Below are 23,283 nucleotides of genomic sequence, written 5' to 3'. Positions count from 1 at the left end.
AGAGGATAAAGTGCCCTGATAGGCTTGTTGTAGAGCGCTGGCTGTGTTCTTAGTGTGTTTATATAAATCCAGAGAAAGATTTTGATCATACACCAACAATGCTCAATCATTGTGGGATCTTGGCAGCCCCAACTGTAAAAGTTCTATGTGCAGCGCTATGTTGGTCTGAAACCCCTGTGACAGCATCATGTGTGTTTACTGGATTGTTTTTTATTTAAAGTGGACCTCTTTCTTTCTTTTGCTCTCTATCTCTCCGTGTATCGTCTGTGGTAGGCTGTGTAGTTTCGTGCATGTTCAGACTTGACTATATACTCTATCTAAGCCTCAATTTTAGCTTAAATACTGAGACAGCACATTGTTCTGTCTTCTTCTCTCTCTCTCTCTCTCTTGCAAAAAAAAAATCATTAAAAAAAATCAAAAGAATCACTGTAACAATCAAGAAAGAGACAGCTTATGTAGGCCTAGCGTTTAAATCACAGTCGGAGACAGCTGTATTCTAACTTGGTAAGGTTTAAACTTGATGCCTGACATAGCTAATGATCACTTAGGCTGTCCACTATAACAAGTGTTATGGTATAATGATTACAGGGCAGCAACTGTTTCTGTAGAGGCAGGCACTGGGGGCACACAAACACATGTGCATGCACGTTTATCTGGATAGCTAAGTGAAGTCATGCCATAGAAATACCATATACTTGTCAGGACCTCCCATTGACTTATGTTGTACTTTCAGCAAATTATGATTGCTACAGGTTAAACCCATTGATCTATAATAGAGATCATAAATCAGTGGTTAAGCCTATATTTATGCGACTGTTAAAAGAGATCTCATATTTATGAAGGCATTTAGGTAGTCACAAACAAAACGAGACAAATGTATACAAAAATTACTAATATAATATTAGACAAGTATACAAAAGTTTGTAGTGTAACATTAATTCCTGCTATATGACATAGACTTAAATAAAAACAAATATGTATTTCTCTGAAGAAATGGATGCATTAGATGTGAAAATGAATATTTAGAAGTAGCCTACCTATTGTGATGTAGGACAATTTATTTCATTACAGTCTATCAATTATAGTAAATCATATATAAACAAGAGTACACACACACACTCGTGAGCACTATAGACATACTTGGATATTTTCACCTCAAAAATGGCATAAAGGAACCACATCAGACAAGTGAGAGCGTCGCAATGAAGGCGTCCATCGTCTTTAAACGACACGAATCCCACAATAATATCGTCAACGCATTATTTAAAGTCCTACACAATAAAATTAGAAGTGAAGGCACATGTGTAATTACAGGCTTGGAGTAAAGACTGTGTGTTGAGAGGGAGGGAGACGGAGGAAAGTCCTGCCCTTTCTGAAAGATTTCCTGTTCCCCTAGATCGACGAGCGTCTCGAGCCCGCAGATTCCCTCACAGTGACTGTTCACTTCAGCAGCATGAGACGCTCTCCTGTCCTCAGGATCAGACGCTAAAATCACCACGCCAGCTTGGTCACGTTCACTTTAATGCGAGGGATACGGACAGGATTGCGGTTCTAATGGAGCAATATTGGCTTTCTCTGCTCTGTTGGGGGACTTTTTTTATTTCTTCGGTTGTCATGGATCGGAGCGGAGTCGGTGAGTTACATCTTGCGCTTTTCTTAAGTTTGCAGGTATATAGGTTACGCGTGTAAATGTGTGTTTTTATGCAGGTGACCCGTGTATTTGTCATCTATGGCTCGTGTACTCATAGTGGAGCGTTTGTTTCTTGACTGTTTACTTTTAAAGGCGTGCAACAGGTGATCGCATTCAGTGAACGCCAGCTTCAGCCTTATTTTTTCCTGTGCAGTTTTCAGGAGTTACGTAAGAGCGTGGAGCAACATATATTTGCTCAGGTGTTTAAAGATGACATCAGTCCATAAAATGCATTATTGTCCTGTCCTGTGCCGAATAAACTTTGCACGTCTGTGTTTTTGATATGACTTCGCGGTGTCATTATCTTTGTAAAACCGTTATCTGTGTTGTTAACCTATGTATAGGGCCATGTAATGTAAAGTGTAAGTTATAGGCACCTTATAAAGTCTTTTGCATGGTGTGGTGATGGTATCAGATGGGTTTTACTTTGTGGTGCTTTGATATAAACCGTGCTGAATGATCAGTGAAAACAAATAAATTATTATATTGGCTTGATGTCAAATGTCGTTTTTGTCATAAACTACTTTAAGATGATAATTTATAGTAACTGAAGGAAATGTACAAAATGACATGAATGTTCAAGAAAAGCCTAGTTGTACTATGCAAGTCCTTAAAGATCATTGTAGTATTATGGTACTGTAATACAGTGGCACTTTTTTGTCAATGACGGTGACATATTCATTCTGTCTCATTAAGCTTTGAAAGACAAGGGAATCAAACACATATTCCTCTAATCGAGTGCATGACATGTTAATACATCAGCTTTCTTCTGTTGTTATTCTCTCAAATGTGTGTGTGCACAAGGGAACGCCCTAATGAGCTGACAGCTGAAACACATTACATTAGAGTTAGAGTTTGTCTTTTCGGTTGTAGTGGAAGTGTTTGACAGTTCGCACAGGACGTTTTTTTTTCTATTTCAACCAGCCCCGCATCCTTCCTCCCATTGGTATAAATTGTTTATCTCTCTCTGTCCTGTCATTAATTTCAGCCTCTGTGATTACAGGTTAGTTTAGACAGTAATTACACTCACTGAACTCCTCCCCACCTCATGCCTTTGATTATACAGCAAGATATGTTTGTCACACAGTGCTGTTCTTACAGAAATCATATTTTCCAGATGTCGAGCTACATCTTTGCCACTTCCTGTTTCCAGCCTTGCTTGGCTGCATGTAGCTCTGCACACTTTGCTGCTGAAACACACTAGGGCTGTATGTTTGAGCCACGTGCAAGAGTTTTGCCCTGCTTGTTTTAGGCATTACAAATAGCATCCGACGCCCCTGATGCAGCCTTCCTGTTGGTGTCTTTTTATTTAGAATGTTACTTTTATTTCTCATCATTTTGAGCTCATCCTGTCTTGCATCATGCACTTAAACTCACACTTTTTGTTGTTTTGAGTCACTCTTCTGTCAAGTTTAAAAAGGGAAATTTTAAAGTGCAACCAATGGTACTCAGATTGTCCAAAATTCTACATTTGCATTTTGTACAGTTATTTTTGAAGTACCTTATCAGATGTATCATTAAAATTACGAAATCCTCTCTAGACACCCTTTTGGAGACAGCCAGAGCCCTACGTCTACGTATCTACAGAGTACAGTCTTTAAATGACATTAGAAAAAGACGTTTACGTGCCAAACTTGTGTAAGTAATTTCCATTTGGCCCTCTGAAGAAGAATCACATATTTTATCTCATCCTTCAGGTTCAAATTTAATAATTTTGGCTGTGTTATGAATACTGTCCAACGGAAATAGTGTGAGGTAATGGCTTTGCAGTATATAATGTTATCCAGTCAGGCTGGGCCATAGATAAAGAGTCAGTGAGCAGTGCTTACGGAGTAAAAAAGCTCCTTTGTAGGCCCTTGAAGCCATGTGAGACCCAGGCTAGTGGATGAAGGTTGTGAATCCGAGCTTATGTTTACCGAAGCCTCTCCGGGCCTCTGCGCCAAGAACTCAAAAATAGCTATATTGGGATGAGAAGAGGGGTCACATAACCTCAAAATGGCTGCATCTGATTTGACCATATTTGTCTTCGTATCCTCGTGTCCGACACAATCCCCTCTTGGCTCGCTCCAGTGAACCAGAGGCTAAAAGGGCACATAGTCTTGCTTATCTGCCCAGCTCGAAAAACAGAGCTAAAGCAGCCAAAAAATGACAGTGGATTGATCTTAAGACAAGATGGTATCGTATTTGTAGGTTTTATTTGCAGTATGCAGTATCCACACATCCGCCCTATCTGTGCTTCCTTCCTTGGTCAGGTCACCAGAAGGAAAGGAAAGGGAAGTGGTGTGTGGCCAAGTATGGTGACCCATACTCGGAATTTGTTAAACTTGCATTTAACCCATCCAAGTGTACACACAGTAGTGAACATACACCCGGAGCAGTGGGCAGCCAATGCTGCGGCGTCCAGGGAGCAGTTGGGGGTTTGGTGCCTTGCTCAAGGGTCTCACCTCAGTCGTGGTATTGAGGGTGGAGAGAGTGCTGGTTATTCACTCCCCCACCTACAATCCCTGCCGGACCTGAGACTCGAACCCACGACCTTCGAGTTACAAGTCGAACTCTCTATCCATTAGGCCACAACCGCCCAACTAAGAGCGGTGGAGACAGATTGAGGAGCGAGAGCTGAGTTAAGGAAAAATGGGGGTCGGAGGTCTTGTGATTGTCTGTCTGCCATGTTGTATCATGTATCAGTATCATGTATCACTTCTCTGTATCAGAAGCGATTCCCATCATTGAGACCTGAACATGTGGAATTAGTGCTACTGGATTGAATTGCAAGTGACTCTGGTTTCAGTCTTAAGAGGCGTTTACACTAACAGTGATATGTAAGTGACTACATTGTTAATTTTCAGTGAAAGTTGGAAATTTGAGGTGAGTGAATGACAACAGACCATTGAAGATGAGTCAAACTTTATGCAAATATGAATATGGCAACAACCAATGGCAGAGCAGAGAGTGGAGTTCACATCTCAATTGGATGCTTTCCAGCTAATCAAACTAGGGATGCAATAATATTAAATTTAGCCTGATTTAAGATGATAATTATTTTAATTGTATTTCTGATTTAAAAATCATATACTAATTTCAAAATAAATGACAAACAAAAAACTAAAATAAATCATTTAAATGCTACAAGTGAATAGGCATGTCACATTATAGTTTACAGTATGAAACATAGGCCTAGATGTTAATTTTGCTAAAAAATTTAATTAACAGTAAAATGACTAGTGTTTTGTAGATCAAGTGAGTGTTAAGTGATGGAAAAGGTAATCTAAAGTTAAAAAAGGGTAATGCATGCATAATCAATTTTCTTTTTTATTTTCAGCTTTATTTCATTTAACAATTTTTTTATAAGTTTTAGTTAACAATAACAACACGTGTTGTGTGCACGTTTACATAACTGTACATTTCTTCCTTTATTTTTCCTCAATGAGCCCCCTTGAATCCTTCAATTAGAGCAGTAAAACAGTACTGTGCACTTTTAATTAATTTGCAACATGATTAATGTGTTTAAATATCATTTGGGCTTTGCTGTATGGTTTGACTTCTAAGTCTTTCAGTGTGTTTGAATGACCGGTGCCCCTTTCAGTCCTACAGAGCCAAGGTGGCCTTTTATCACAGGAAAGTCTAGGAGGCGTGTTAGGTGTTCCAAAGAGCAGCTAAACTAACAAATTACGTAATACAGTTTAACGACTTCTTATGGATTGGCCATAATACAGACTCGCTGAAATTGAAAAACCATACACGCGTAGAAATGACTAGTAACCAGTAACCCCTTGTGTGTTCTTGAACTCACATTTTGGGTCTCCATTTACAGACTAAACCAGTGGCAGTAGCATAGCTTTTTCACTGATCTGAGGTCTTGATGTCAGTCTGTACTCTCAGAGACGGGAGCTGAAGCCGTTTGATCTCTCTGTGCTGGTGTTTGCATCAGTGCATTTAGGTCAGAGTCTCAGGAACCTGACAGCTGGAGACGAAAGCACATTCAAACAGGGCATTGAAAAGCAGATAAAGAGCGAGCAGCATGTATATCTGATAACAGAAGCAGCCAGCATTTCATCTCCCTCTCTTTTATGGTCCCTTAGGGCACTACTCAAGGGCAGTAGATGCAATATTGGATCAGAAATGTTGAATACAAGAGTAAATTGTTTTAATAGGTGTCCTTTTTTCTGTTTTGTCCTAGATGGGATACATGCTTTATATAATCCAATTCGGTTTCCTCAACTGTGTAAGTTCTGTGACGTGGAGGCATCCGACTGTAAAGGCACCGGCATCTGTGAAAGCAACTGCACCATCACATCCATCTGTGCCGATGCTGATGAAATCTGTGTGGCTATCTGGTATGTCACTGTTCAAGTCACATTGCTCCACAACTTTTTATGAAGTTTAAAACGTCTGCTTTGCACAACAGTCAAAAATCACCAATGAATCTTGTTTCTCAGCTTGCAGTATCATTCTAATATTTTTTAAAAATGACACGAAATCAAAATAAATATGCTTAGTCTCAGTACATATTGTTCTAAAGAAAGAAAAGTGGTGGTTTTAATAAAAATGTGAGAACTTGCAGCACTTCTGAAAGAACCTTTCTTTTCTGCTTATATAACCAAGGCCAAGTTGTGAGGAGAAGAAATAATATTATCCAATATTATCCAAAGGTCTAACACTTCATAATCCAATTAAGTTTTGCTCTGAAATATGTGACATTGTGGTTAAATGTGCTGTGAATGAAATTTCATGTTGTCTTCAATTATGGAAACAGCGCAGTTAAATTAGGCAACAAGTCATTGCTGTATCTAAGTGCTTATTATGTTTACTGATATAGCAACAAGGGGACATGCAGTTTATTTTTATCGTCAAAGTCAACTGAGAATGTAAAATAACAATTGAATTGTTATATTGACAAAAGAACTGTCATTTGATATCATAGTCCCTGTAATCAAAGTGTTTGTGTTTATACTTGTGTCCTCTCGATTAAATCAGGAGGAAGAGTGATGACAACAACACGATCGAGACGTTGTGCCACAAACCCTCCGAGCCCCTCTATGGCATCATGGTGGAGAACTACAACAACACCAAGTGTGAAATGAAAAAGAGGATGTCAAACAGAGGCCCATTACACATCTGCTCCTGCAACGCAGAGGAGTGCAACGACATGCTGATGTTCACACTCCGTTAGTTTCCCTCTTCATTCCTTCTTCTTTCTAACTTTGTGCACCCTTCCTATTTGTGTCATTGGTAGTAGTGCTTTAAGATAGTAACTGAAATTGGTAGATTCTTGAGCAATGTACTTCAGGTTGATCCAGCTGACAGACCCAGATGGAATCTGCAGAATTATGTTTTCTCGGCTGATTTTTAAGGAAAAACTAGGAATGGATTTAAGCATGACAAAACATAAAAAAGAGCCGATAAGTATATGTTTACTGGTAGATGACAGCACAATCAAATTATTTAAAGTCAACACGACCCGATTTGCATTTCTTTATGCATGTTTTTATGCACGATTATTTGCCAGGTTTATTCCAACTAAAAATATTTCATATTGGAATTTTTCATCAAAATAGCTGCTTTGATTCAAAAACGACTTTCCTTTATTGACTGACCTAAAAAATTATTTGCAATTATTATTATAAACCCTTTCTCTTCCAATCATTCTGGTAACACCCACTTTTCACAATCCAATCAATTCCAGATGGATAAAATCAAGCCCTGCCCTACAATTGTCTTTTTGAACATCACGTTTCATTCTGAAATACAGTAGTTTACAGACTTGAAATGTGTGCGAACCCCATTTAGATGCCAAAGCAGTGTTTTAATGGTTAACTAAAACAAAAACTATTAAAAACTGTTTTTGTTAACTGTAATAAAGCTGAAATAAAATAGAATATAAAGCTTAATTAGAATGGTTCATTCTGGCAACTAATTTAAATAAGTTAAAGTACTAAAATGAATCTAGCTAAATGGAAATATGAAAAACCTTATATAAAATGTATAATGTAACCTTATAATATAAAAATGAAAGCTAATTCAAAATGCTATAATACTATATAAATAATGCTAAAATTACTCAAATGAAAAGGTCAGGAATTTTTTAGAATTTTATGAATGACAGAAGTTCCAAATCAGTGGAAATCTACGGCGTTCTGCAGTCACAGATTCCGTGTGGGCCTGCAAATTGGTAAGCAAAACCAGAGCGTTGCAACCTCTGAAGCTTCTCATATGATGTAGCCTACATCACATCTCTCTGAGGTTTTCCATAGATTATGGAAATGCTGCATTAGTGTATAAATAACGAACTGCGTTTCAGCTAGTTTTGGTTTTGATAGTGCTACACTTCACCACACTAGATAAACAGCACTCAACTGAGCTGATAAATCAAACCCAAGCAGAACATGTTTATCTCCCACACACAAGCTGTGCAATGCTAACTATTTAGCATTGGCTCATAGCCTGTAAAACGCTCTGGTATGTGAGCTCAGGTTGCCGTAACGTTCTAAAGTAGCTGCATTGTTGCTGTCCGGGCTGTGCTGTCTCAGGCAGACTTTCGATTGGCTTTGGTTGTGTGGACGGCTGAGGATCTCAGACATGTGGTTTCCTGTCTGTGTAACATGAAGCAGAGACATCACAACCACATGGCAAAACAGCTGTGTGCGCTAGGCATTCACTTTAATAACCTTATTTACCACTATTTGGAAAGTTTATTGCATGTTTCGTATGCTTTAAAGAGCCACATTTTCGTTTTTAAACAAGGAATATCCACACAGTACGTGGGGATTTCTGAGGCGTGGGGTATCCTGAGGAGAGTGTGCTTCCTTCTTTCAGTACATAAACACATTTATTGTAAGCTAATGAAGACAGATTCTACCGTTGTTAAATTGCGGATTTATATTGTGAAAGATGACGTTTGAGCAGGTGTTTGATGCCTGTAGTGTTTGCTATGTAGGAGCAGTTGAGGGTGGCTGTAATTCCATCCGGTGAAGGAGGCCTCATTCTCTGCCAGAGTGGGGAAGTATTGCAGGAAGTCCATGTTTACTTATTGGAACGGTTCCATGGCATATTTCTCCAGAAATGCCAGGCATTGTTTTCCTGGACCATAACATTTTTATGACATTAACTGTAGCTGAGAGCCTGCACGTTCCAGCGATAAGCTCCCTATTCTGTATTCGGCTGGAGACGCTGCCGTTTCTTTGGACTTCATTGTGGCAGCTGCAGGGTGTACACACCAGCTCGTAATTATGTACTGCGCAGCAGGGCTTTGTCGTATAGCAATTTCACAGATATTTTTTGCTGAATCGAATAAACAAAAGCAAGCTTGTGCTACTTTTGGCCTAGGTGGACTTTTAGTTCATGTATTTAAAAATTGTATTTCAATCTCTGTTGCAACAGTTTTGGACGTGTCTAAAATGACAGTACCCTTATGTACAAGTCATTGGTGTTTGGTAATGAGTTTTTAGCTCAAGGTCTACATTTAAAGTCACACCAGAGGTGTTCAGCTGGGATTAGGACTTGGCTTTCTGCAAACCAGTCAAGTTCTTCCACACTGACTGAATCAATCATGTCTTTTTGAACCTTGCCTTATGCACAGAGGCACTGTCATGTTAGAATAGAAAAGGGTTCTGTCCAAACTGTTGCTATAAAATTAGAAGCACACAATTCTCTAGAATACATATTATATGCTTAAACATTAAGATTTGTACTCATAGAAATTACTAAAGTAGTCAAACATGTTCATTAGAAGGGGGTGACGCAATACTTTTGGCAATATAGTGTGTATATATATATATATATATATATATATATATATATATACACTCACCTAAAGGATTATTAGGAACACCATACTAATACTGTGTTTGACCCCCTTTCGCCTTCAGAACTGCCTTAATTCTACGTGGCATTGATTCAACAAGGTGCTGAAAGCATTCTTTAGAAATGTTGGCCCATATTGATAGGATAGCATCTTGCAGTTGATGGAGATTTGTGGGATGCACATCCAGGGCACGAAGCTCCCGTTCCACCACATCCCAAAGATGCTCTATTGGGTTGAGATCTGGTGACTGTGGGGGCCATTTTAGTACAGTGAACTCATTGTCATGTTCAAGAAACCAATTTGAAATGATTCGAGCTTTGTGACATGGTGCATTATCCTGCTGGAAGTAGCCATCAGAGGATGGGTACATGGTGGTCATAAAGGGATGGACATGGTCAGAAACAATGCTCAGGTAGGCCGTGGCATTTAAACGATGCCCAATTGGCACTAAGGGGCCTAAAGTGTGCCAAGAAAACATCCCCCACACCATTACACCACCACCACCAGCCTGCACAGTGGTAACAAGGCATGATGGATCCATGTTCTCATTCTGTTTACGCCAAATTCTGACTCTACCATCTGAATGTCTCAACAGAAATCGAGACTCATCAGACCAGGCAACATTTTTCCAGTCTTCAACCGTCCAATTTTGGTGAGCTCGTGCAAATTGTAGCCTCTTTTTCCTATTTGTAGTGGAGATGAGTGGTACCCGGTGGGGTCTTCTGCTGTTGTAGCCCATCCGCCTCAAGGTTGTGCGTGTTGTGGCTTCACAAATGCTTTGCTGCATACCTCGGTTGTAACGAGTGGTTATTTCAGTCAAAGTTGCTCTTCTATCAGCTTGAATCAGTCGGCCCATTCTCCTCTGACCTCTAGCATCAACAAGGCATTTTCGCCCACAGGACTGCCGCATACTGGATGTTTTTCCCTTTTCACACCATTCTTTGTAAACCCTAGAAATGGTTGTGCGTGAAAATCCCAGTAACTGAGCAGATTGTGAAATACTCAGACCGGCCCGTCTGGCACCAACAACCATGCCACGCTCAAAATTGCTTAAATCACCTTTCTTTCCCATTCTGACATTCAGTTTGGAGTTCAGGAGATTGTCTTGACCAGGACCACACCCCTAAATGCATTGAAGCAACTGCCATGTGATTGGTTGATTAGATAATTGCATTAATGAGAAATTGAACAGGTGTTCCTAATAATCCTTTAGGTGAGTGTATATATGTAAGCAATAAGGTACTCGAGGCCGTGCTGTATCGTGAATAAATCACGACTGAAGGACTTTGTCATGCCTGCAACCCCTTCAAATCTAAAAATAAATACATGTGGGAATAAATCATTCTAAAATTGCAGGAATGCAATCTAAAATAAATGAATGCATAAATATATAAATAAATCTAAAAAAATGTATGTATAAATAATATAAAAATACATTAAAAAATAATTAGGGAAAAATTTAAAGCTAAATTTTTTTTATAAATGCATAAAAGCAGAAAATAAATTAAGGGGGGAAATTTAATTTTATTACAAATAAATCGTATTTATTTTATCAAGTCGTTTATTCATTTATTTATTTTCCTATTATCACATTTATTTATCTATTTATTCATTAATATATTTATTTATTCATTCATTCATTTATTCATATTTAATTTATGCAGGTTTGGTCCTCCATAATTGCTTTTATAAAACGATTACCACACAATAAAACATATTAAAAGCCAAAATGTATTAATTGAAATGTTACTTATTTATTCCTGCAAGATTTCAGTTCCACATTCAGAGGCATTATGGCGTTTGCTGCATCTGAAACCGCTTGTCTGCATGAAGATGTCATTATGCCTTTTAAATGAAGCTTCAGACAAATGAATGGAGTTTCATCTAGAAAAGGGGAAATGGAGAAGCTGTGGTTAACTGAGGATTACTGTCATTAGTATACAGTACCGGGGGGGGTGATGTTTCTGCAGAAATATATATAATTCGCCTGCAGACTTATTAGTGCTGTTCTTCAAAATGGAGTTTGTGCAAACATTTCAATAAGCATCCACTGAGTAAAAACACAAGGCAAGGAAATGATCAGCGCTTTAATGACAATTAAACCTACAGTTTGTTTAAATTTGGCTCTGAAATGGGATGATGATGAGATATGAAGACAGATTGATGTCACTGATTGAAGCAGACACATTTGCTGCTACTCTCTTCACAATGATGGCCGTTATTGCCTGAGCGCTCCAGCAAAAGTACATTTGTTTCTAATAAGCAACTCATAAAGCTTGTCAGAAAGAGCGTGTTGCACTTTTCATTGTGGTTTGCACACGTTTTTCTGTTTTTCTACTTGTAAACGTGATTGGCTCAATCAGAAGGAACATGAAGCGAATATGGAACCTTGGAGGCGTCTTGATTTAGAGGTCCTGGAAGCATGTTGTGGTTTTATCACAACATGAAACCATTTATATACAGTACCATCACAGTAGTAAAATGAACCAGCTTCACACTCAGCTAGGTTGTTATTGCTGTAGCTTTGTTTGATAAGATTTCATGTTTACATGCACTGTATTATTTCTGCAACTGTGGTTGGAAGTGTGAGTGAATGTTTCTGTCGTGTAATTGCATTATAAAAAAATAATGTTAAACGCATCTTTTTTGGAATGCAGTGACGTGTAGACTACACAGTGTTTTAATGTGACACAAGTGTATTTATAGAGGAATCACAAACTGTGATATATAACAGTATATCATTTAATGGAATATTATGTTTTTGAAAAATGATTTATTTAAACTATTATGAAAAAATCATTTATTATTTTATCTTATTATATTCCAAATCAGTAGAATCCATATTGTATTTTACAGATACAAATTACAAGTTTATACATTTCTTATTGTGCATGATTAATCACAAGTTTTATTTCAACAAAAAAAGTTTAGCTTTATTTTTTTAATATTCCCAACACTGCTGGTTACCCATACGGCGTGCTTATTGTGACATATCAGTGTCATCATCTTATTGTCACACAAAAATGATAGATGCCAAAATTCTTTCTCAGATCTTGTGGAAAGTACTCATTATTCTTTCCCAGGATGACAATCCAGGCCATTTGCCTGACAGGACAAATAAGCAGCAGCATGTGTCTGTGTCTCACTGGAATATTTCCAACCTGACAATATGTTTCTACTCGGTTGATCTTTTATCATAGGTTATTTTGATGGAAAGAAGAACATAAGGGAAAGGAGGAAGAATGCAGACTGAGGATCTATGCACACTTTACTTTAAACCCATATACGCTGGCTCCCAAACACACCCACACTCACATGCTAAGGAATCTTGGCCTCCGGTTATAGAGCAGATAGTTAAAAGGTCTGAGTCACATCGAGAAAGCCAACAACAGACCAAGACGATGTTTGTGAGAGAAAAAAAGAAAAGTCAGACTTGTTTGCGGTATGAGCCATGCTATAAAACAAAGTCGTAGCCATAACAAACATACAGTAATAGGTCTGTGTTTCTCATGTAGAGCATGTAGACCAATCTGAGTCTGGCAGTACTCCTGCGTACTCTAAACAGGACAGGGATCCAAAAGGCAGTAACGTACATATGGGAATCCTCACTTTGAATTCTGACATTTTCAAAAGTAAAGCAAGCACACAATATGCCCAGCCAGCAAATGAAAGCAGGTCGAAGCTTGTTCGCCACTGATCATTAGTACGCAAGAGGGTGGAGAGAATTGGCCTGTCTACATTGGTAAACTTAAAGGATATGTGAAATGTCATGTTCTGAGAGTTCATTAACTGGAAAAGTAATGGAAAGCTTTTGAAGTTTTTGGTGAGAAATTGCTTCATGAGTGCCATGATTAAAAACGATAAAAAAAAAACTGAAATGTCTTGAAAAATGTAAATAGTTGAAAGCAAAATGTTAATTCTATAGTGTTTTATCAAAGAAAAAACAAACAAACACTACAAACTAAAATCAGTCATTTATATGCCACAAGGGAATTTAGTAATTCAAACATTTTAAAGTATAACATGATAAGCAGATTTGTTTGTAAAAAAAAAAAAAAAAAATAGACAAAAAGCGCACATCCAGCAGGCAAAAAAAATTATAAAAAAAGGAAAAAGCTGACACACCAATATGGAAGCCAATTTCCGCCACTGATGAAAGTTTTTATTTCACAATTTAACTTTTTTCTCACAATTCTGTCATTTGAGTGTAATAAACTCAAAGGATATTAACTGCTAAATGCAAGATATGAAGTCAGAATAATAGAGTCAGATAAAAACTCCACGCAATTCTGACTTTTTTTTTGCAAATGCAAGTTTGTATCTCGCAGTTCTGCCTTTTTTCTCAGAATTGTGAGATATAAACTCGCAATTGCGAGTTTATATCTTGCAATTCTGACTTTTTTCTCGCAATTCCAAGTTTATATCTTGCAATTCTGACTTTTTTCTCAGAATTGTGAGATATAAACTCGCAATTGCGTGTTATAAAGTCCAATTCGGAGGTGGCGGGGGGGGGGGGGGGGGGTTGATATATTCTCTGAATCACAAGTTTATATCTCACAATTCTTACTTAATAACATCGGAATTGTGTGTTGCAAAGTCAGAATTGCAAGACATAAACTCGCAATTCCAAGAGATTTCACAATTAGGAGTTTTTATTTTGCAGTTCTGACATTATTTCTCAGAGTTGCGAGTTTGTATCACATGACAAAAATGGGCTTCCACACAAAAATTAATAACTAGACAAATTTTTTATTGCAAGTTCCTACCAACAGTGATGTTTCAAGCCATATGGCTCTTTATCAGACCACTCAAAGCTTTTTTTTATGCATTTGGCAGATGCACAGTGACTTACACTGCATTCAAACTACACAATTTTTAAATTCATGCAATCAAATCCATGACCTTGCCTTTGCAAGCACCATGCTTTACTGTTTGAGCTACAGGAAGACAAAGATCATGTAAGCATAGGCAGAAATTAATTAAATATCCAATATCGACCAGCACTCTATGTGTACAGATAATATGGTACAGATAAATTCTGCATTCTTAATGAATCCAGTTCCAGTACGTGTGAGCAATGGTAGTAGTAATAGCGGTGTTTGCTAATGCACTAATGCGAAACATGTCTATTGGTTGTGAGAAGTAATACAATTTTAATAGATTAACTTGTGAGTCAGAGGCTTTGGAATGCGTAATCCACTTGATTCTTGTTAAGACCCTGGCACAGATGTACAGTGATGCGTTTAACAGTAGAGCCTGCAGAAAAGTGCCTCTTATTAGCTGATAATGTCATGGACTGCAACAGTGTGCCTGGCATCCTTTTTTATGTGGCTGGAAAAGGCGCTGTGATTTCATGCGTGTTTATATTGGTTGTTTGGCTCGAGAAGAGGTTTCTGCCGCTGTATGTGAAGGGTTGAGTGTTCCCTCTGCACCACACATCTATGCTTTTTGCATGTGTTTGCTGACTGCTCTGTCTGCCAAACGCGTTGGCATTTATTGACGGTTTTCCTTTCCCAGTGTCGTGTATCCATTTCTGTTCTTTTTATGTCTGTGTCTCAATGATAAGGCGTGTCTGTGTGTTTGATGGAAGAATGCAGACAGACGAAACACTGACTCCACTCTCTGCCCACGTAGTTGGCAACTCTCACTTTGTCTCTGGATTGAACCTGCAGTGTTAAGGCTTCCAAGCCAGTCCTCAGCTTGGCAGGCGCACATCGTAGCAGTGTAAACTTTGCCTTGAAAGATGAAGTCACAGAACAGACTCTCACTGTGCGAGATTTGCTCAAGCTCCCTGGTGTGGCAGGAAAAACTGTCTGCTCACAAACTGGGTTAATGATTAGGAGTTCAGTCAACCTGGGTACTAGGTAACTAGATGGTTATGGCTGGTATTTCTAAATTCTGGACTTCTCTGCTAAGTAGTCAATGAATACATCCTTCCACCCAAAGTGACTTAGAGTATACTTTGCCCAAGGACACAAGGACATACCTTTGACTAGATTGCATAACATCACATTTAATTATATATATATATATATATATATATATATACTTGGTATGATGCAGTGAGATCTTTTTGAAATTTATCAAACAGCAAGTTTTAATTTGGGGGGGGGGGGGGGGGGGTCAAGATGTTGCAATAAATTAATTAATCTTATAATTAGTCTTTAGTATTTAGTATTTTTTATAAATGCTCCCTTTAGTACTATATTGTTTAGCTAATTGAATTTGATCAACATAAAAATAATAATAATTGTTAATTATTTTTATAAATGAATTGTTCATTAGTCTTATCATTTTTAAATAAAAATACTTTATTTTAATTGTTTTTAAATCAATTAAATTCAAATAAATATTTGTAAATCAAATAAATAAAATGTGATGAATTTATTTTCTTACATTTACAAATCTTCCCAGTGAGATCACATTTAGTCAAATTAAATTTGATCAGTATAATAATAGAATTAGTTGTTTATTATTTTAATAAATTGATTGTAATTTCATAACGTTTAGTTTATTTTATTTATTTACTTTTTTATTCATTAACCTACAAATGTTCCCAGTAATATTACATTGTTTAGCTCATTTGAATGTGATCATTCATTAAAAACAAAATACCAGCAAAATGCCCTCTGCCAATAAATTGCTGTCAGGTCAACTAAAGATTTCTTGTTTAACAAATGATCAATTAGCAACACAACAAATATTGATTTCTTATTATTTCTGTCTTACACAGTTAACATGAGGTAAACTCTGTGGTTTTTGCCTCTCAAGAAAAACTATTTGGAAAGCCAGATATGGCATTGCTTGTTCAGACAACTCTTTTAGGATAATTGAGACAACATTTGGGGGAATATTGTTTGTCTAACATTTATGTAGATTCAGTAGCAGCTCCTGACCGTAAATGTAGGTGGGGCAGATTCTGGGTTGTAGCACTAATATATGAAAAACATTTTGTAAGCTTTATATTCTAATCTCTGAAGACATGCGGACAAAATTTTGGCAGAGGTGTCCTTGCGTTATCCTGTGGGTGGTGCACTAATGTTGATTGACAGGCTCGAAGAACACGCATAAAAAGCTGTATTATAATTGCCTTGTACTGTTTATCACCTCCAAATGTTGATTTAGAATGTTACAAGTTGTGAAGCAATTGAATCATATGTCTATTCTCAGAATACTAATAAAACATACACAATAGAACCATATAAAGGCTATTATGTGAGCACATTTAAACTTAAGGATTTATACTTTGTTAATTTGATTCACTAACGTTACTCCACATAGAAAAAAAAAACAGACATGCTAACTAGTTACTGACCTGATGCAGACACATTGCTGAAGTGGACTGATATCTTCTCGGTGGAGCGAGGTTCACGTAAGGTAACGTGAAAATAAGCGGGGTAGTTTCAAAACTGCCCCAATGGCTCTCAATTAGAGCACGCTGCAGTTCCCCTTTTCACCACAGATTAACGTTGCAAAATTGTGGAGCGCTGTTGAGCTCGGGAGGTTTCAGGCACCGTCTGCCCCACTTAGTATCATGTATTCATGTCTGCTAAAGCCATGCACTGGATTTTAATATATACTGCTTACTTTACGACTTAAAATAGTATAGAAAATCTGAAAAATATGTGTTGCAGAATGCTGAAGACATTTACAATTTGTTATTGTTTCAGTTTATATAGAGGTCTGTGTTCTGCCCATATAGACAAGCCGCGCCTGTGTAGAGTCATAGTCAATTAAAATTTCTTGGTATCTGAATTTCCTGTATGCAGAATGGGCGGTTACTTTTTTGAGTTTTACAGTGCATTGGTTCATAAGTATGTAATTAAGTAGTTTTGATATGCATTTGCCCTGTGCAGAGGTAAATGTTGACATCCTTCTGCTTTCTCTCCATCTATTGTTCCAGACCCCACAAATAACCAGGTGGTGTTGGTGATCCTTGTCAGTTTGTTGCCCCTCCTGGTTCTGGCTGTGCTGGTCATCGCCTCCTTCTACTGGTATCGTATGTACCGTCGCCGCAAACTCGATGAGTGGGAGACCAAAAAGCCGTCCAAACGCAAGGGTCCCAAAGGCCCGCTGGACTGTAGCGACGCCTGCGCCATCATGATGGATGACGACCGCTCTGACAGCAGCTCCACGCATGCCAACAACCTCAACCACAACACAGAACCTCTGCCCATCGAGCTGGACCTTCAGGTGGGCAAGGGCCGCTTCGCCGAGGTGTACAAAGCCAAGCTGAGACAAAGCCCCTCGGAACAGTTTGAAACGGTGGCAGTGAAGATCTTCCCCTACGAAGAGTATGCATCCTGGAAGAACGAAAAGGACATCTTCTCAGACATTGATCTGAAGCACGAGAACATCCTACACTTCCTGACAGCTGAGGAGAGGAAGGTGGAGAAACAGTACTGGCTGATCACCGCCTATCATCCACGCGGAAACCTGCAGGAGTACCTCACTCGACACCTCATCAGCTGGGAGGACCTGCGGGTGCTCGGGGGCTCGCTGGCCCGGGGGGTGGCTCATTTGCATAGTGACCACACCCCTTGCGGGCGGCCCAAAGTGCCCATCGTCCACCGAGATCTGAAGAGCTCTAACATCCTGGTGAAGAATGACCTCTCTTGTTGCCTCTGTGATTTTGGACTTGGCCTCCGCCTTGACAACTCTCTTTCGGTGGATGACTTGGCCAACAGTGGACAGGTGGGTCATGCAACAATATTTAATCTTCATAGGTGCATTTAGACTGTCTGTCTGTATACAGCAAACAGACAGCTTATACATTATCAATCAAACACCTTTTTTAAAGTTTCTGAAAGAAGTCCCTCACCAAGGCTGCCTTTATTTGATGATAAATACAGTAAAAAAGCAATATTGTGAAATTATATTATTACAATTCAAAATAACTGTTTTCTGTTTTAATATATTTTAAAGTGTAATTTATTCAAATTTTTAGTAGCCATTACTCCATTCTTCAGTGTCACATGATCCTTTAGAAATCAAAAACATTAAAAAATCTTAATTATTCCAAACATTATTTGGAGAAGTAGTGTAAATGCATGTATAGAATATGAATTAAATTTCTTCAGATTTAATGTAAATGTGCTAGTATGCAATAGAGTGCATCACTCAGGTTTGTTAAAGTCGGATATTTTCTCTCTATTTCTATCTATCTATCTATCTATCTATCTATCTTACAAATATTTTAAAAAATATTGTTGTTATACTTGCAGTAAATGACTATAAATCAGTGGTTTTATATTGTACCGTTAGTTTTTATTTTAAATCCCTATGAAAAAATTAATGGGAATAGACCAGTCACTGTTGCACTGTTGGTTGATTAAACTTTAGGTTTAAAAAAAAAATTAGCAGCAATATTTTTAAACCAAAACTATTCTATTCTATTCTATTCTATTCTATTCTATTCTATTCTATTCTATTCTATTCTTTAATGGAGTCTATCCCCTGAAGCTTAACTGAAACTTTCTATTAACCCCAGTGCAGCACAAGGCTACCTAGATTCACTTGCTCTTATTGCTTGGTAAGTGTCAAGTTAAGCGTTGGCGTGTTCCATACCTAAAATTGTGCAGATTTACAGTGGCAGGTACGTCAAGTCATAACTTGCAGGGAAAGTCCCCTCAGGCATTTCACCATGTGCAGATGTGTGTGTTTTATGTATGTGCGCCCTTTGTTCAAACTGTCTGCTCAGATTTATGATTCACGGGCTGAAAATGAAAAAACAAAGGCGACGAGTGAATCAGTAATAAACTAGCTAACAATCACCTGACTCTGCGACGTCTCTCCATACCCAGAGTGCTTTGATGTATGCCAACATTCGGTTGGTCCCAGACAGTAACCCTAAAAATAGTTCAAAGTAAGTTTAAACTTCACTGCTAAGGTTACGTTTAATTATCACATTTAAGATTTGTTGGTTCATTGGTGTGACCTTTTGTACTTTTAATGTGAGGTCAAGTAATGAAATGAGCTTAAGTGTTTTGAAGGAATAAAAAAGATGATAAAATAGCTTGGAAACCGCTAAACAACCACAATAACAATAATGCCATTAATAAGAAGGAGAATATACAATATTACCAACTTATTATTATTATTATTATTATTATTATTATTAACAATAATAAATGTATTACATATAACTGAAATAATACGTTTTTTAAGTTATAAAATAGTAAATCAGATTTATAAGTTATAATAAAAATACTATATTTGTGTTATGACAATCACAAGAATTATTTTTATAAATCACATTTTTAATAATAATAATAATAAATACATAAATTAACAATAATTGTGGTGTAATAATCATAGTAATTAATTTAGTTATAAATTAGATTTTATATATATATTGTACTGTATTTTGACTGTATTTTCAAAATTGCCCAATTGTGCGGGAAAACCGCGACCCTGGCAACACTGGTTCACTATACCCTTATCACATATGAGTATATATATCTCTTGCACACTGTCGCTCTCTCGCTTTCTCTCTCTCTCTCTCTCTCTCTCTCTCTCTCTCTCTCTCTCTCTCTCTCTCTCTCTCTCTCTCTCAGACACACTCGCTCTCTCTCTCCACGTTCACTTCACTTTTGTCTAGCCCGGCGCCTCATAATCACACAATCCCTGCGTCCCAATGTGTATACTATCCACCCTAGTTGCCCTAAATAGTACTGAAAATGACTAATATCTCATATAATTTAGGATGGATAGTGTGCACTTTGCTGGGCACATTGGGATGCAGGCAATGATATATTACCTTTCGCGTTGCGATGATGGCAAAAAAGTTTGGGTCAACATTAATTTGCGTTAAAAAAATATTAATGTGTTAAATTTTTTAGATTAATTGCATGCGTTACTGACAGCCCTAATATATATATATATATATATATATATATATATATATATATATATATATATATATATATATATATATATATATATATATATATATATATATATATATATATATATATATATATATATATATATATGTATATGTATGTATGTATGTCTATATATAATTGTTTTTGTCATAACATAATCATAATAATTATTTTTTTATTTTTATGAATAATTATGAATAATATATTTATAATTCGTAATAATAATTAATAATATAACTGATCAAAATAATACAAAAATTTAGAAAATATTAGTATTTCTAAATGCTGTTCATGTGATCATGACATTCAGAAATATACAATATAAAATGTATTGTATCTGATTCTCAGGTGGGTACAGCCAGGTACATGGCTCCAGAAGTGCTGGAATCAAGGATCAACCTTGAGAACATCGAGTCATTCAAGCAAACCGATGTCTACTCCATGGCCCTGGTGCTGTGGGAGATCACGTCCAGGTGTAACGCCATCGGAGGTGAGTACACAAACATCGAGCTCTCACTTGGAAACATAGCTTATATTTTGGCATTTCCCAAACCAATATAGTTAGTAAACTTGAAACAATGCTATTCTATTTCCATTCTGCCTGTAATTGTTCCTCAAGGAGAACAGGGATGGAAATAGGCTCGCTTTTTGTTTGGTTTTGTTAGTGGCACTCTGTTTTTTTCTGCTGCCATAGTTGGCTATTGTTTGAGTAGACTTCATGGAAAGCCCACTGCGACCCACAGTGTGTTTTGACCAATTTGCAGCTTCCTGTTATTGGAGGAGTCGCTCTTCAACAAGAGCAGAGATGGTACGGTGTACTCCTCACTCTATTTGGAGAATGTAAGGAATGAGTGAAATGTCAAGTGCTTCCTAAGAACTTTCCCTTTTTTGGTCAGGTGGGAAGACAGATGCTAGCATATTCTTGGCATACTGACATATCGGCGTAAAAAAACTATTCATATAGCTGTCATGGAGCGTTTATGCTCTTATATGTATGAAATACAACAACAAGAAACCGTAATTAGTCATGGATGTAAATATAAACACGGATACATGTGGAAATTGAGGAAGAGGGGGGATTGTGTTGTTGTTTAGGGTTTCCCCTGCATAGAAAAATGATCAGTGGCTGCCCAGTAAAAAAATTGGTCTGCTGTGTATTCATCAAATGCTAAATGCTTTTGCATTTAAAATGCACAGGATGGATGAAACCTCCTGGATTATCTTTCCAATTTTGGTCCTCTCATGGATTTGTTTGCCCTCAGATAATCCAAGTAATTTATACTTTTATTAAGCAAGGGTGTATTAAATAGATCAAAAATCACAAAGACATTTATGTTATAAAATATCAATATCAATTCAAATAAATTATGTTCTTTTGAACTTTCTATTTATCAAAAAACCCTGGAAAAAATGTCAGTTTTGCCATCACAGTAATACATTTAAAATGTATTAAAGTGGACAACTGTTATTTAAAATTGTAATAATATTTCACTGTAATACTGTTTTTTGCTCAAATAAATGCAGCCTTGATGAGCATAAGAGACGTCTTTTAAAAACATTTCAAAATCTGACTAACCTTAAACTTTTGAACATAAATTAAGCAAAATCTTGTTCGATTTCTCTGAAAACAAGACATGTCATTTTGCTTCCCATGTAAATGTGCCTTGGTTTAAGAATGTTTAGATATTATACTGGAAAACAAGACAAAAATGTTAAGAAAAGAATGTCAAGCTCAGAAGGTGCACCTCAAAATTCTGCTGACGTTTGAATGAAGGTGCAGAGATTTACTATTTTAATCAACTTTGGTAATATGAGTGGCAGTGTATTTGCATGTGTATATTGTTTCACACACTGTCCCTGTGCCTGGCGAGTTGTGTTACCCACATGCCCCGGCATGCCTCTCTGTGGCTGGAGTCCTCCTGTCATGCTGCTTGGAGCTTATCTGCAGAGCTGGAGATGTTTTCAGCCAGGCAGTCTGTGTCGAGGGGGTAGAGACAGACATCCCGGGGTCTGTCTCCCGTTGCAGTACCACCTTCAGAATGCAATGTGAAAAAGCTGTGATCTCTTTCAAAAAGGGGGAAAAGAAACATTTAGGGATGTAGCTCTTGCAGACAGCAGCTGCAGAAAGTCCATGTGTGGGTGATGGTGAAATGGAAAGCTGTGGCTGCGTTGTTCTGCTGCGGCTCACTGTGTATGCTAGTAAGTCCTGAATTAGCACGGGGTGCGGCCTGGTCTGGAGTTGTAGAGCAAACTTGAGATCCTGCCAGCCAAGGAGATCTCCCTCCCGTCCTCAGAGAAAGACAGGAAAACAAGTAAATGGAGGACAGCAGCTGGCTAGCAGGTGGCAGAAGCCCATGCAGGGTGGCCATCCATCAGTACAGGTCTCAGATTCACTGCCGTCACGCCTCTCACTGACTCCAGCTCTTCACAAACGCACAAAAGAGCCAGGGGTGTTGTGCGCTCATGATCCACCCCAAATGTTTCTGACTGAAAAATCCTCCGGTCTGGCAACATTGCTGTCGCATTACTCTTTAGGCGACATTTAAATGTCCTAGTGTTTAAACAGGAATCTTGCCTCCTGTCTGCCCCGACTGACTGTCTCTCTTATTGTGATTTATGAACACTTAAATCTCTCTCTCTTTCAGTGTATAATGTTTTCTGAAAAAATTATATAAATTATTAACTACAATTTGCATAAATCATAGATATATATATGCGCTGCTCATCATTGACATTGTCATCTCTTTGGTAACCAAGTACAATAACAAAAAAAAAAAAAAGTATTTTATTGTAAACATAATTGTTGTTTTTATGATGGATTTTCATATTTTAAGATATTTTAAAAACTTCAATGTTTGGAACAATAAAACAGCAAAATTAAATGATGTAGGCACGATAATAAATGG

The 23,283-nt window shown here is 37.5% G+C and overlaps 1 protein-coding gene across 1 annotated transcript in view; it reads left to right on the top strand.

The window, feature by feature from the left end:
* Positions 1 to 1,400: 1,400 nt before the first annotated feature.
* Positions 1,401 to 23,283, top strand: part of LOC306887926 (TGF-beta receptor type-2-like) — a 30,730-nt gene continuing 8,847 nt past the window's right edge. The window contains exons 1-5 of the mRNA XM_079445973.1: positions 1,401 to 1,633; positions 5,868 to 6,024; positions 6,665 to 6,855; positions 17,395 to 18,185; positions 20,726 to 20,867. Of these exons, the coding sequence (XP_079302099.1) occupies positions 1,555 to 1,633; positions 5,868 to 6,024; positions 6,665 to 6,855; positions 17,395 to 18,185; positions 20,726 to 20,867 (1,360 nt within the window). The 5' untranslated portion in view covers positions 1,401 to 1,554. The remainder of the gene's footprint in view (positions 1,634 to 5,867; positions 6,025 to 6,664; positions 6,856 to 17,394; positions 18,186 to 20,725; positions 20,868 to 23,283) is intronic.

This window comes from Barbus barbus (genome assembly GCF_936440315.1).
Source record: "Barbus barbus genome assembly, chromosome: 21".
Taxonomy (NCBI): Eukaryota; Metazoa; Chordata; class Actinopteri; order Cypriniformes; family Cyprinidae; genus Barbus; species Barbus barbus.
The sequence above is the reverse complement of the archived record's forward strand: the minus strand, read 5'-3'. Positions and strand labels throughout refer to the sequence as shown.